This window comes from Bidens hawaiensis, unplaced genomic scaffold (assembly GCF_021521415.1).
Source record: "Bidens hawaiensis isolate Kalapana, Puna unplaced genomic scaffold, B.hawaiensis_p1.1 tig00007641_1, whole genome shotgun sequence".
NCBI classification, from domain to species: domain Eukaryota; kingdom Viridiplantae; phylum Streptophyta; class Magnoliopsida; order Asterales; family Asteraceae; genus Bidens; species Bidens hawaiensis.
The window spans coordinates 88,784-101,820 of record NW_027491532.1 but is presented as its reverse complement, the minus strand read 5'-3'; the positions used below and the strand labels follow the sequence as shown (position 1 = coordinate 101,820).

Here is a 13,037-nt window from a genome sequence, read left to right as displayed (position 1 = left end):
TTTCCGTTTCTATAACATGGTTATCATATTGTAGATTTTGAGGCGATTTAAAGCATCAGGAAAAATAATACTTTTTTGCAATGTTTTATTTTATGTCTGATAGATACCATCTAAATAATGGTAATATTTTAAATCTCCCGAAAACATGGATATCAAACGTTTGCTAATTTCTTGAACGACCTCGTTTTTTGTTGCAAGTATACTCTTTCACTAAAGAAATCATATTTTTGAAATCTTTACTAATTAAGGATATACAAAGTCAATTTATCATCTGATTAACAGTGTGTTAATATCTAACATTTGTATTCCCAAGGTAAGAAGTTGTCTCATCCACCTGAAAAACCAAAACATAGTTCTGATTAACAGTGTCTTAATATCTAACATTTGTATTCCCAAGGTAAGAAGTTGTCTCATCCACCTGAAAAACCAAAACATAGTCTAGTGTTTATATTTTTGTAGATTTTTAAGTCAATTAAAAAAAGAAGTTGTAATGTCTATTTTTTTAAACCAACCCGTGGACCGGAATCATTCTAATCACAAATTGTTTTAACATCAATCATGTTTGATACTTTAACCGGGTAAAGAAACCCGTCCGTTTAAATTAACATAAACATTAAGAATACATCAATAGTGAATTTGTATTTTAAGGGTTAGAAAGAAAAAAAATTTGTAATTTAGTAAATATCATATATTTAATAAGTTAAAGTTTAGTGAAATTTCAATTGTAAATTAATCTTGCCTATCATTTTTTACAAAACCTCAATATTAATTAACTAATACAATATATTTAAAACCTTAATTTTTGAAATCATTATTCAAAATGAACGTAAAAATTGGTTACTTATAAAAACCTAATATTAATAACTAATACAATATATTTATATAAAACAAATAATATATTTATGCTGGTATTAAAATTTTTAAATCATGAAAGAATTATTTAAAAGGGAAAATAAAAGATTAAAAAGAAAAAAAAAATGAAATACAAAATTATTAATAAGAAAAAAAAATATATTTAATATGAAAGAGATGAGAGAAAATATTTGTATGGATCATCTTGGTGGTGACACTTGGTATTTTAAAAACTTTATTTATTATATAGTATAGATTTACTAAATTTAAATACACATCAAAATAAATGTTTACACAAAACACTTTTAAAACACTCACCGCTTTATAAATATAATCATCACTTACACAAATACACATGTTAGAAACATTTTAAGCGTATGCTTTATAACATAAACCGTTTCTTGCTCACTTATTAGAAATTAAACGATTGGCAATCGCTTTAAACATGTTTGAAGTATGTAACAAATTGACTCTAACTCGTCCGTCATAGAATTACGCGTTTAGACGAATGTGCTAGGAAATATTATTTTATGAAATAATTGTTTCTAACACTCATGTTAGAAAAGAGATGTTAATAAAAAGTTTTAAACTGTATTATTTTAAAAAATTAATCATTTAAACACCAATACATATTTATTATGACTTTAAACATTTTTAAATGAATCATAAATAATAATTTATTTCATCAAAAGGAAAAAAATGTCATTTTTAATTCTAGCACGCATATTAAAAAATGAAACTTTATACATAAAACGTTTTTAGACCAAAAGATTCAAACTAAAATTTTACAATAGTTTAGATTTAAGATTGTACTCTAATTTTTATATAGAATCCAAACAAACATTGTACTACATGCGTATTCTCCCAAAATATATTTGTAAGATTTTAATGAAAACTCCAAATACCTTTTATATTAATATTTCGTGAACCCAAAATTCTTATTTATAAGTTTTAAAGATTGTATCAACGATTTCACGAATTCTGTATTAAGATTATAGGACATGAGTTCCTTTTTAATTATAAAAAATAATAAAATAAACGCTAACGATGCTCTCATTAGTGATGAGAAATATAGTAATACAATACAATTTACAAATTCGAATAAAATGATCGAATATATAATACAAAATTTCATATTCCCAAATTGATTTGCACTCGTGTATTAAGCGGGTACTTTAACGCGTTTTCATACAGTATCCTCTTCTTGTGTCTTCATCACATTTAGTCTCGACTAAGCTCCTTAACTACAACAATAAGCAAACAAGTTGTTAACGGTTGTGGTTGAGGCTTCATGTTAAACATGGGTCACTTAAACATATTTCGGGTCTTTGCTAAAGATTCTGTTTGTCTTCAACGATACAACAGCTGAAGAGTCTTCTTAAGTTAGAGACTTAAATTTTGATATAAAATCTCTAATCAAGTGACATAAGAGACATAAAAACTCCGCTCAAGAGTTTAGTTTCCAAATCACCGTATGAAAAGTTTTCATTAATAATTTCAGTAAATTAAATCTCCATTAAATATTCTAAATTTCCAGCGCATGCATCTACCTATGACACATGCTATTGAAACTCGTTTGCTTATGTAGTTTATTAGTATTTTTTTGAACGACCAACAAATATAGAATGCCTAGGTACTCCGTTCGAGGTGATCCAATGGCTAAGGCCACCGCTAGCTGGCTCAACAGCCGTACGGAGCCCTTAAGTGCCTCCAAGTTATCTCTAGTTCCGGGGAAACCCACCTGCGCGAAGGCCCACTGGTGGTAAAACCCGGATGCCCTCGGGATCAAAGTGGAGATCACAAAGATCACAATTTTCCTTCATTGAGCCATCCATGTCCCCCCAAAGTGTTGTAAGTGAGAATTAAACTTGAGTCTCCATTGAAAAACCCAAACTCTCTACCACTACACCACATTAAAAAATGCAGTATTGAATTATTTTAAAGAAATTAAGTATCATAAATAATTGTATGTAAATTATACACAATATCAGTTGACATATAACAAGTTTTAAATATAACATGTTTTAAATGGAAAACTATCATAACCAAATAGGTAATACACTTATACATAGTGAATACAAAATAATTATATTATATATCGATCATGGTGAGTTAACTGTCAGTTAGTGGGTTTCAACTAACTTGATTTAATTTTGACCATCTATAGTAAGCGGTTTTTCTTAAGATTAACTCTAGAAAGGCTGCATCCCAATGTATGGATGCGCTCAATCGTAGGAACATCCTAACGGGGTCGGATGGATGTCCTTTGTGTAATGTCTCTTCTAAATATGGGGATGACATTCTCCCTTATTGTGGATTGACAACAGTGATTTAGCAATTTGTAAGTCAATGGAATAATATTCTTACAATATTCACATTCTTTATTATTAAGAACATATTAACCACATTAACCTTGCATCTTAATTCATGGATATCGAGCCGGGGTCTCGCCGGACGCAGCCTCTTTGTTCCTACTGGTAGAGGTAACCATAGCTTTGCTATTGATAGGATTTACTGAGTACGATGATGATCTTACTTCATGGATAGAAAAGAAAAACAGATTAAATGGTGGCCATTATGATTTGTTGGTGCATATGAGATGTCTTAAACAATTTTTTTAATAGGAGAATGCCCTTTATTAAGCACATGGTAAAGAAGATCAAAAGCACAATCTACACTTGGGTTAAATATGATCTAGTTTGGTGGATCGTTGTTTGCAAATTGCGACAGAACGATTGAGACAGGCTTCAAGATAGAGCTGCAAGGGAACACTTACCAATACCTACTGTGAATGAGGCTGAAGCTATTGTTACATCTCTAGCTTCTACTATTGTTGTGCCTCTTTAGGCAAGAGAGGTAGTAGAAAGAGAGCCATTAGAAAGAAATTCATAATGTTGTTGATGAAAGTGGTCATGGGTAGCTGAAGTGTGTGCACTTGATTTGATTCCCTTCCTTGTAGATATGAGAAATGAACATAGAAGGAAGTAAGAAAGTTTTGAAAGATTTGATCATTTAAGAGACTGTACCTTCACATATGCTATAAAAATGATGTTTTTTCACTCTCCACCTAGATAGCTCAGAACATCAACACAATCGAGACGAAAAAAAAAGGAAAGAATAGCAACTACATCAACAATTTTGATTGTTGACGTGAACGGCGGCTCAAGAGACAAAAAAGGAAAGCAACTACATCAACAACTTTGATTGTTGGCGTGAACGGCGGCTCAAGAGACTGAAGATTTTTCATTCATTTTCTTGATTTATCAATTTTGTCACTTTATTTGTGACCTTTTCTCGCATGTGGGACTCTCTATCTTCTTGGTAGATAATTGATCATCTTTCATTTGGATAGCGAGTTTTTTTAATATAATAAGTGAAGTCAATAATCACCACTGTGTCAAACTCTTCGGTGAGACCAGCCAAGGCTTCTGGTGTAATATCAACAAGTAGCTTGGTGTTTGGAATGGTCGCTATTGGTGTTCCTAAAAGGTTAGCATCTTGCTACTTCTATGGCTAATAAATCGGGTGCTCAAGAAACAAAACGTAAATATCTAATAATTTATTTTTGAAAAACTGGAATATAAGTTATACCAAAATCATATTTATTTTTTAAATTAACTAAAAATCTTATTTTTTAAAATCTCATTGCATCTCATTCTTTATTTTTATCATTATCTTACTCATAAATACTTATTTTATTGTTTTTTTCATCCACACTCACATAAATGAACAAATGGTGCATAGTAGTAGCTTTTCATATACTATTAATTATTAAAAGGTTAATGTAGAAGTTTTTGTAAGGTTAGAATTAGTATATATAATTGGTTAATAATCGGTTAATTAAGATGTAGTGCATTTAAAAAAATTAATTTAATTTTGAAGATATGGAATTGGATGTTAATGCTCTATGTATTTTGAAACCCCCACTCTTGAAAGCCTTTATTTTTAAGCATCTGTTGTGCTAAAATCTACTATATTCTAACTTAAACCGTAAAACATACCTAACTAATCCAATTTTAATACGAATATACACTATGAATATACAAATGGTCGATTATTTCAAAAATATAAAACTACAAAAAGCATACGAAATAAATCCCGAGGACGCTAAATTTTTAAAAAACTTCAGAGTTTAGATTCTGGTAGCAAAGATACATATATACGTTTATCACACTCTTGCTCGAGTTAGATGCATAATGTATTGGGTACGCGTTTTATTTAGAGAAACTTATTAAAGGTTTGAACCAGGGCCGGCTCTAATTAGGCCGGGTAATGTGGGCGTCCGGCCGGGCACATTTTTTTCAGGGGCACAATTTTTTTTTAAAAAATTCCCAGTGTTATATATATAGAATATCCGAACACTTATAATCCTACTATTTTTATAATACCCACACACTTTTTAGACTCAATTTTTTTAAATTATCTAAAGACTTATAGGTTATTAAAAATTGAAAGAGACCCGTTACTTTTAATTAATCAATAAAAGATAAATAAATTAAAAAATGAAATGAATAGGCAGGATAACAACAACGTCGACTTCGAACAGCAACAGTCACGGTAGCATCTGCAGAAAGGAGTTTTTCGAAATTGTAGTTATTGAATTTTTATTTACGATCCACAATACCCCAAGAAAGACTTAGCGGGTCGGTGATCATAGCTTTCGAGAACATAATATTAGAGAGCGTAAACTAGATGAGTTGATTCACCAAATTGCTATCAAGAATATTATGTGAGCTTCACAAATCCTCGGTTAACTATTAGCTTATTTAATATGTCATAAACTTATTCTAATACAATTATTTTGCTAATTGTTATGTTTATTGTCATAATTTTAATCGTCGTTAAAAAAATTGTTTACATTATTAGTACACTAGCTTAGGGGACATATATTTTTTTTGTTCGCCGAGGCACGCGAATTCTCATGGCCGGCCCTGGTTTGAACTCCCCGTTCTACCATAGACGAAACAATACAAGAACTATTTAATTAAATCATTTTTTAATACAACAACATTATATAAATATCCGAAACCACAATTTCTTACGCTAACTAAAATCATTATTCATCAATGTACCTTTTTTTTCAGCTTTCAGTGCAACACTAGGATGCACTGCCGTTAGTTACACGGCTCATTTTTTCTTTGCGCCGTATCTCTCCCTAGTAATTTTGAAAAATTAAACTTAGTTATCAATTCTATGATATAGCTTAAAAAGTGCAATGTGAATAAAGTTATTAAAACTTGTAAAAACTGAGACACTAAATTTAAAAAAATAACAGTTTCGTATATTCTCTTTATATAAATAAATATATTCTTAACCTTAACTGCCATTAATGTAGCTAAAAAGTTGTTATGGTGCCATGTATATCCTTAACAAAGTTTCTAAAAATCATGGATTAATATAATATCAGAAAAAGGTTTATTCGATTTATTTATTATTATCTTTTATTGAAGGCAGCTTTTTTGTAGTTAGGCTACAACACTTTCTAAATATGGAGAGCCCCGATGCCCCTATTTTGGTCAGACTATGTTGTCTTAACCGGACTCACGCCACTTCATAGTTTGGCTTGAGTGTTTTCTTGAGAAACCATACCGCCGACTGCCACTTAATAGCCATTCTGCCGCCACAAGAATCAGTAAAACGATTACATCTAGTTTTAATAAGAAAATATAGCGTAATAGCCGACACAGATGGGCAAAAAATTGTTAACCAAATCGACCCGATTTTAACCCAAACCAGTTTTGGATTTAAAACCAGTTTATGCACCTCTAAACCCATAATCCGGTTTGTGCACCTCTAAGCCCATAAAGATTAAAACTCGACAAAATCTCTCTCTATATAAGTAGATAAAGCTAAAAAGTAATTACAAATAATTTAACATATCTTCCTACCCCTTTTAGAATTCTTTTCCATTTTTAACTTAATTATTTCCCTCTATAAATTATGTACACCTACCTTATATAATTATAATTATATTTATGTAAACATATACATGCAGTATTCAAACATTGTGTGTTAGAATATGACAGACAATAACCGCCAAATTAAACCACAACGATTTTAGTTAATCACGGTATTACTTTTGCACGTTTTCTTCTCTCTATATATACCTCTGTTAATGTTAATCAAAATTCTCAAACATATAAACAAAAACAAAAACAAAAACAAAAACAAAAACAAACATGTCCCCACTGTTTAGCTCTCTCTTCCTCGTATTCTCTTTCATCTCCCCCATCCTCGTATCCGCCGACAGACAAGATCCTCACAACGTGGTACTAGAAGTACAAAGGTATATTCACCACTACCAACTATTTATAGTTTATACACATATTATATTATAATATTCAAAATTAAATTTAACTTTATGTTTAGGAGTTTAAATAAATCTAGACGCAACTTGGGTTCCCTATCTTGCGAGATAGGGAACCCGATTGACGACTGTTGGCGGTGTGATCCTGACTGGGATAAAAATCGCCAACGTCTGGCGGACTGTGCCATTGGCTTTGGAAAAGATGCCGTTGGTGGCAAACACGGGGAGATTTACGTGGTCACTGATTCTAGTGACGATGATGCTGTAAACCCTAAAGAAGGGACCTTACGATATGGTGTCATTCAAGATGAGCCGCTTTGGATTATTTTCGAGCGCGACATGGTGATTAAGCTTAAAGAAGAGCTAATCATGAATAGTTTCAAGACAATTGATGGTCGTGGTGCGAGTGTGCACATAGCTGGGGGACCGTGCATTACGATACAATATGTTACAAATATTATTATTCATGGAATTAATATTCATGATTGTAAGCCTGCGGGTAATGCTTTGGTTAGGAGTAGCCCGGAGCACTTCGGATATAGGACGATGTGTGATGGTGATGGTGTGTCCGTATTTGGTGGAAGTCATGTGTGGGTCGATCATTGCACGCTGTCTAATTGCGCTGACGGCTTGATCGACGTCATCATGGGATCCACCGCGATTACGTTATCTAACAATTATATGACCAAACATGACAAAGCGATCCTTTTGGGCCATAATGATTCGTATGAGAAAGACAAGAATATGCAAGTCACTGTTGCTTTTAATCACTTTGGTGAAGGGCTGGTCCAGAGAATGCCAAGGTATTTTTATATTTATTAATTAATTATTTATTAAAATTAAATGTTATTGTCGTTATTTTTGGTTAAATTTTACTTTCATATGAATATTCGAATGTATTAGTTACTTTCACATTAATATTTTAAAACTTTTAAAGAGTTTTTTTTCCTTTTCTTTGGGTATTCGGATGTATTGTTTACTTTCATACGAATATTTTAAAACTTTTTAAGATTTTTTTTCTTTTTTTTTTGGGTATTCGAATGTATTGTTTACTTTCATATGAATATTTTAAAACTTTCAAAGAATTTTTTCTTAAATTTTTTTATATTTGTAATTACGTTAATGAGATATGTTTTTGTTAGAAAAATATTTGTTAAGTTTTGAATAATGTTTGATATGACTATATGTTAAATTGTAGATGCCGGCATGGTTACATTCATGTGGTGAACAACGACTACACCGAATGGGGGATGTATGCGATCGGAGGAAGTGCTAATCCGACCATCAAAAGCCAAGGGAATCGGTTCCTTGCATCTGATAATAGAAATAGCAAAGAGGTAATTAAACACCGTTAAACAAACTATTTCGTGCTAACGTGCAACATTTTTCGCATTGTACTAGTGAAAGTTGCATAAAAAATTTAAAAATATATTTACTACTTTATTAAAAAAATATATTATTTAAAAATGTGGTTACTATATAGGTGACTAAACATGAGGGTGCACCGAAGAGTGAATGGAAAAACTGGGATTGGAGTTCGGAAGGCGACTTGATGTTGAATGGTGCATATTTTGTAGAGTCGGGGGTTGGGGCTAGATCTAGTTATGTGAAGGCTTCAAGCGTTGAAGCTAGGCCCTCATCGGACGTTTCCATCATCACGGCCAATGCAGGCGCACTAGCTTGTAGAATAGGCGCACGCTGTTGATTCACATGCTTAACCTTGACTCAAAATGCCAAAGTTATTAGCCATATCTTTTACATGTTTTGGCTTAGTTATATAATTTAGTTTTGCTCCTTAATGCGAGCTAGTTTTATATTTATTATTATTTGTTAATCTTACATTTTGATTTAAACTATGTTCTTCCAAGGTACAACCTTGGCTTGCCACTCTATGAAAACTTTAGTTGAAAAAAACATATGAATTCTCTTTTTAGGTAATCTCTAGCAATCACACATATATTTATCCTTTATCTTAATTTGTATGTTTTTGAACTGTTAAGCTAGACAAAATAATTCTCATGTATTGATTGAATCTCATTTTGAGTCCTTCAAAGCATCCACCATAAAGTCGCCATATTTGCATCGATCATAGACCTCTTGTTCTTGTGGATTACAAGCGAATTCGCCCACGAGGCTAACTTCCTCGGTTTTTTAGACCAAGGGAAGTCAATCTGTTTTGAAAGGATTGCGAAATGTCGTGTCCAAGACATTACTTGGATTTAAATCAGGAGGAGATTGCATAACATGTTTATATTCAAATGAATTTATGCTAAATAAAATGTTAGTTTTATTCTTTTTCAATATTTGGTGATAATTAATTAGAATTTAGAAGCAGATTGCTCTTTTTTGAATTGGAAAAAATCAATTACAAGTTTATATTTTAAATTCACTGTCCGAATGAAATCAATACCTTAAGTAAAATACTCTTAACTTAGTAATTTATGTAGACAATAATAACTAAATCAAATTTGTCCTTTACGTTTTAGTTTTTGTGTTTTGTTTTATTGTCATGGTCTAATACCTTTTTTAGAAAAAAAGAAAGTAAGTGTGGTTTCATTAGTGGTTAATAACAGGGGTGTTCTTCGGGTTCGTTTTTTCGGTTTTCAGGTTTTTCGGGTCGGGTTCTTCTGGTTTCAAAGTTTTAAATCTTAACCCGAAACCCAACCCAAATCTCTCATGGGTTTTTCCGGTTTGGGTAATTCGGGTTCGGGTTTTTTCGGGTTGAGTTAATCAGGTTTCGAGTATCCTAGAAAACAAACAAACAAAAGAAAAAAAAAACCATAAAAACAAAAAAATAAAATAAAAACTACAATGCTAAAAGTAAAACAACATATTTTTCTTTGCTTATAACACAAATAATCAAATAACAAACCAACATACTTGATAAATTATAATAAACAATCGATCCATAATAGCTAGATTATGATAACTTTAGTGGCTAAGACTTAGCTTATTATACATAAAAATATATTTAATTTTAAAACTAGAAGTTTATTCAGGTTTTTCGGGTTGACCCGAAACTTATAAATCAAATCCGAAATAGGGATGAGCTCGGTACCGTACCGGTCCCAAAAATCCCGACCCCGAAAATCAAAAATATTTGGTACCAGTACCGGTACCGAAAATTTCGGTTCGGTACAGGTATTTAAGGTAAAATTCGGGAAATACCGGTACTGTACCGGTCTCGAAAATTCAAAACCTTGGTACCGATTCGGTACCGACGGTACCAAATCGGTACCGATTTCGGCACCGGTACCGGTTCGGTATCGGTACCAATCGGTACCATACCGATTTTTGCTCATCCCTACCCGAGAACCAACCCAAATTACTTCGGTTCGGGTTCGAGTTAGTCTTTTCTCGGGTTCTGGTTCTTCGGGTCGGGTTAGTTCGGGTTCGGGTATGGATTTTTTCGGATCGGGTTTCGGGTAAAAGTGACAGCCATAGTTAATATCCCTTCTTGGTATCGATATTAGAAATAGCGAAAATTACTAAAAAATATAGATATTGGTAACGAAGAAAAAAAAATCAATAAAATATCGGCACCATATTGATCTAGAAAACTCAAAAAGCGGGTACCAAAGACAAGACATCAATAAACTATCAGTGTCGTACATGAGTACCGAATTAATAGCGAAGGTACCTTTGATATCGTTTTAGTACCATACCCAGTACCTTCACGCATCCCTATACTTTGGCTGCTTGACCCTTTCCTTTTAATTTATATAAACTATACACCACAAAATAAATTTTATATCATATGCATTAATCAAATTTCATAAAACAATCATAATGTTACTACACATGCAGAAAGTTGAATAATCTTTTATATAGACAAATGTTTAAATTTTTTAACAACAAACCTAAACACAATCTACTCTTAAATTTACTATTTTTTCTTTTCCAAAATGATACCTCAATCTCATCATTTGAGAGATACTTCACACATATTCAACTTCTTAATACCAATAGTCTATAAACCCTTCATTAAAAAAATGCTTTTAATTACTTTAGTGTTTATTCAGACTTGATGGGCATTGAGTTGATTTTTCCTTAATTATGATACTCAAGTTTTTTCTATCTTATTTTATTTTCCAAGCTATTTTGGATGTTAGCTTATAAAGTATGTGATTTTATGAAACTATGTTCAAAGCCAGTTACTTGATACTTTGATAGTTTGAGTAAACTCTATTTCCATTCATATGGTTTGATCATTGTTGCCTTTATCAAATTTTTTTCAGCCCGACTATTTTTGTGGTTTAAAAACTCACCCTTTTCATTCATTTCGTTAACTTCATCCAAATTTTAATGTTTAATATTTAATGAGGGGTATTGATGTTTTTTTTTACTTAATGTACAATTCTAGGCAGGTCCCACCTTGTCTTCTCCTAGCTAGTGTTTGACTACAGTGCCACCACCTTCCGACCACGTTGATCCAAGCACACATAGGTACGTCGCCTCAACTGTACACGCTTGCACCCACACACGCCCCCCTCTTGTTAGAAAAACGGCCGTCTGATGACCAAAATATGGCATTGGCTAGGGAAGAGTAAGTAAGTCAGGGCTGGCTCCGAGAAAGCAAAAAAACTTTTGGACTGAGGACGAAATTTTTTTTGAACCTTAAATAAAAGGAGTATTTTGTTAGGTTTAAACAGTTTAATATTTATATGGGCTTACTTAGTTATAATTTGGGTTGTGTAAAAAATTTTTATATAAAAAAAGAATTAAGTGTGTCTTAAATACATGTAATTTTTTTCAAAAAAAAAATAAAAATTTTCGGGCCTAGCGGGGTGTCGGCCTGTGACCGTCGACCACCATGCCACCCCTAAGGGCCGGCCCTGAAGTAAGTGCATGGCAGGTTCCTCAAAAAAAGAAAATTATGCATGTATTGCATGGCGGCATTGTGAGAAATCACTAGAAGTGTGTGGGACCAACAACACAAAAACCTAGAAGCACAAAGGCATCTGTTTCCGACGGGCACAATACCTCATTCAATCTCAACGCCGATAATATCCTATCCAATTGGGACGGACATGGATAAGGGGAAGCTAAACGACGAATTTTTGAATAAAACACACAATATATATTTGATGTTATTATTATATCAAATTATGTTATTATTATATCAAATTATGTACAGAAATCAGGATTGCATTGGTTATTCACATGCTAGCTAGGGTTTCTCAACACTATTTGTGTATCAAAAAAATGTCCACCTTCATATCTGCAATTTGCTAGTAGCAAATTCAATTGTAAGAATCGCTTGCCGATTAATTGCTAGTCGGTATGCTATCAATTTGATTTCACCTAATTGGACCAACAAATCGGAAGTTGGTCAAACTTTAGTTATCAAATGCGCTAAGCACACTCAAGGCACATAGGCGTCACCTGGGACCAGGCACAAGGCGCAAAAAAAGCAAGGGTCTGAGGGGAAAAACGCACTTAAATAAAAAATATATGATGTATATGAAAAATAATGCTAATCTTAAAATAAAATAAACAAAGGTTATTATATAACATTTAATATTTTCTAATTAGCACCAAAAGTTCTAAGTTAGTCAAGGTTCAAATGTAACTCCAAAAGTTGAATAACAAAATGTATCGATATAATGCCTTTGACCTCTCATAGATCTAAGTTTCATTAGCACTCCTTGTTTCTTTTGATCGGCTTTTATCTTCTCATGTTCTTGGCATAGACAATGTCGAAGCGCTCGCTTAGGAAGTAGAAGCGTTTTTATTTAGCCTATTCTGAAAAATGGGCCTAGGCGCAAGAAGCAAGGGGAATGGGTCAAAGCTGATCCAAATCGTTCAAAACCGATCAAAATTGGTCAAATATTGGTCAACGATTGTCAAAATTGGTCAAAATCTTTGAAGTATTTGC

General features: G+C 32.5%; 1 protein-coding gene across 1 annotated transcript; it reads left to right on the top strand.

The window, feature by feature from the left end:
• Positions 1-7,031: 7,031 nt before the first annotated feature.
• LOC143635658 (putative pectate lyase 5) lies at positions 7,032-8,864 on the top strand. The gene is made up of 4 exons (XM_077103432.1): positions 7,032-7,138; positions 7,222-7,962; positions 8,358-8,496; positions 8,643-8,864. The coding sequence occupies exons 1-4, from the start codon at positions 7,032-7,034 to the stop codon at positions 8,862-8,864; spliced, it is 1,209 nt and encodes a 402-aa protein (XP_076959547.1).
• Positions 8,865-13,037: the final 4,173 nt, after the last annotated feature.

Excerpts from the sequence above, each read along its gene's own strand:
- LOC143635658 (XM_077103432.1), top strand. The coding sequence starts at position 7,032 with ATGTCCCCACTGTTTAGCTCTCTCTTCCTCGTATTCTCTTTCATCTCC. Across the intron at positions 7,963-8,357 it reads CTGGTCCAGAGAATGCCAAG|ATGCCGGCATGGTTACATTC; the intron begins GTATTTTTATAT and ends GTTAAATTGTAG. Across the intron at positions 8,497-8,642 it reads ATAATAGAAATAGCAAAGAG|GTGACTAAACATGAGGGTGC; the intron begins GTAATTAAACAC and ends GTTACTATATAG.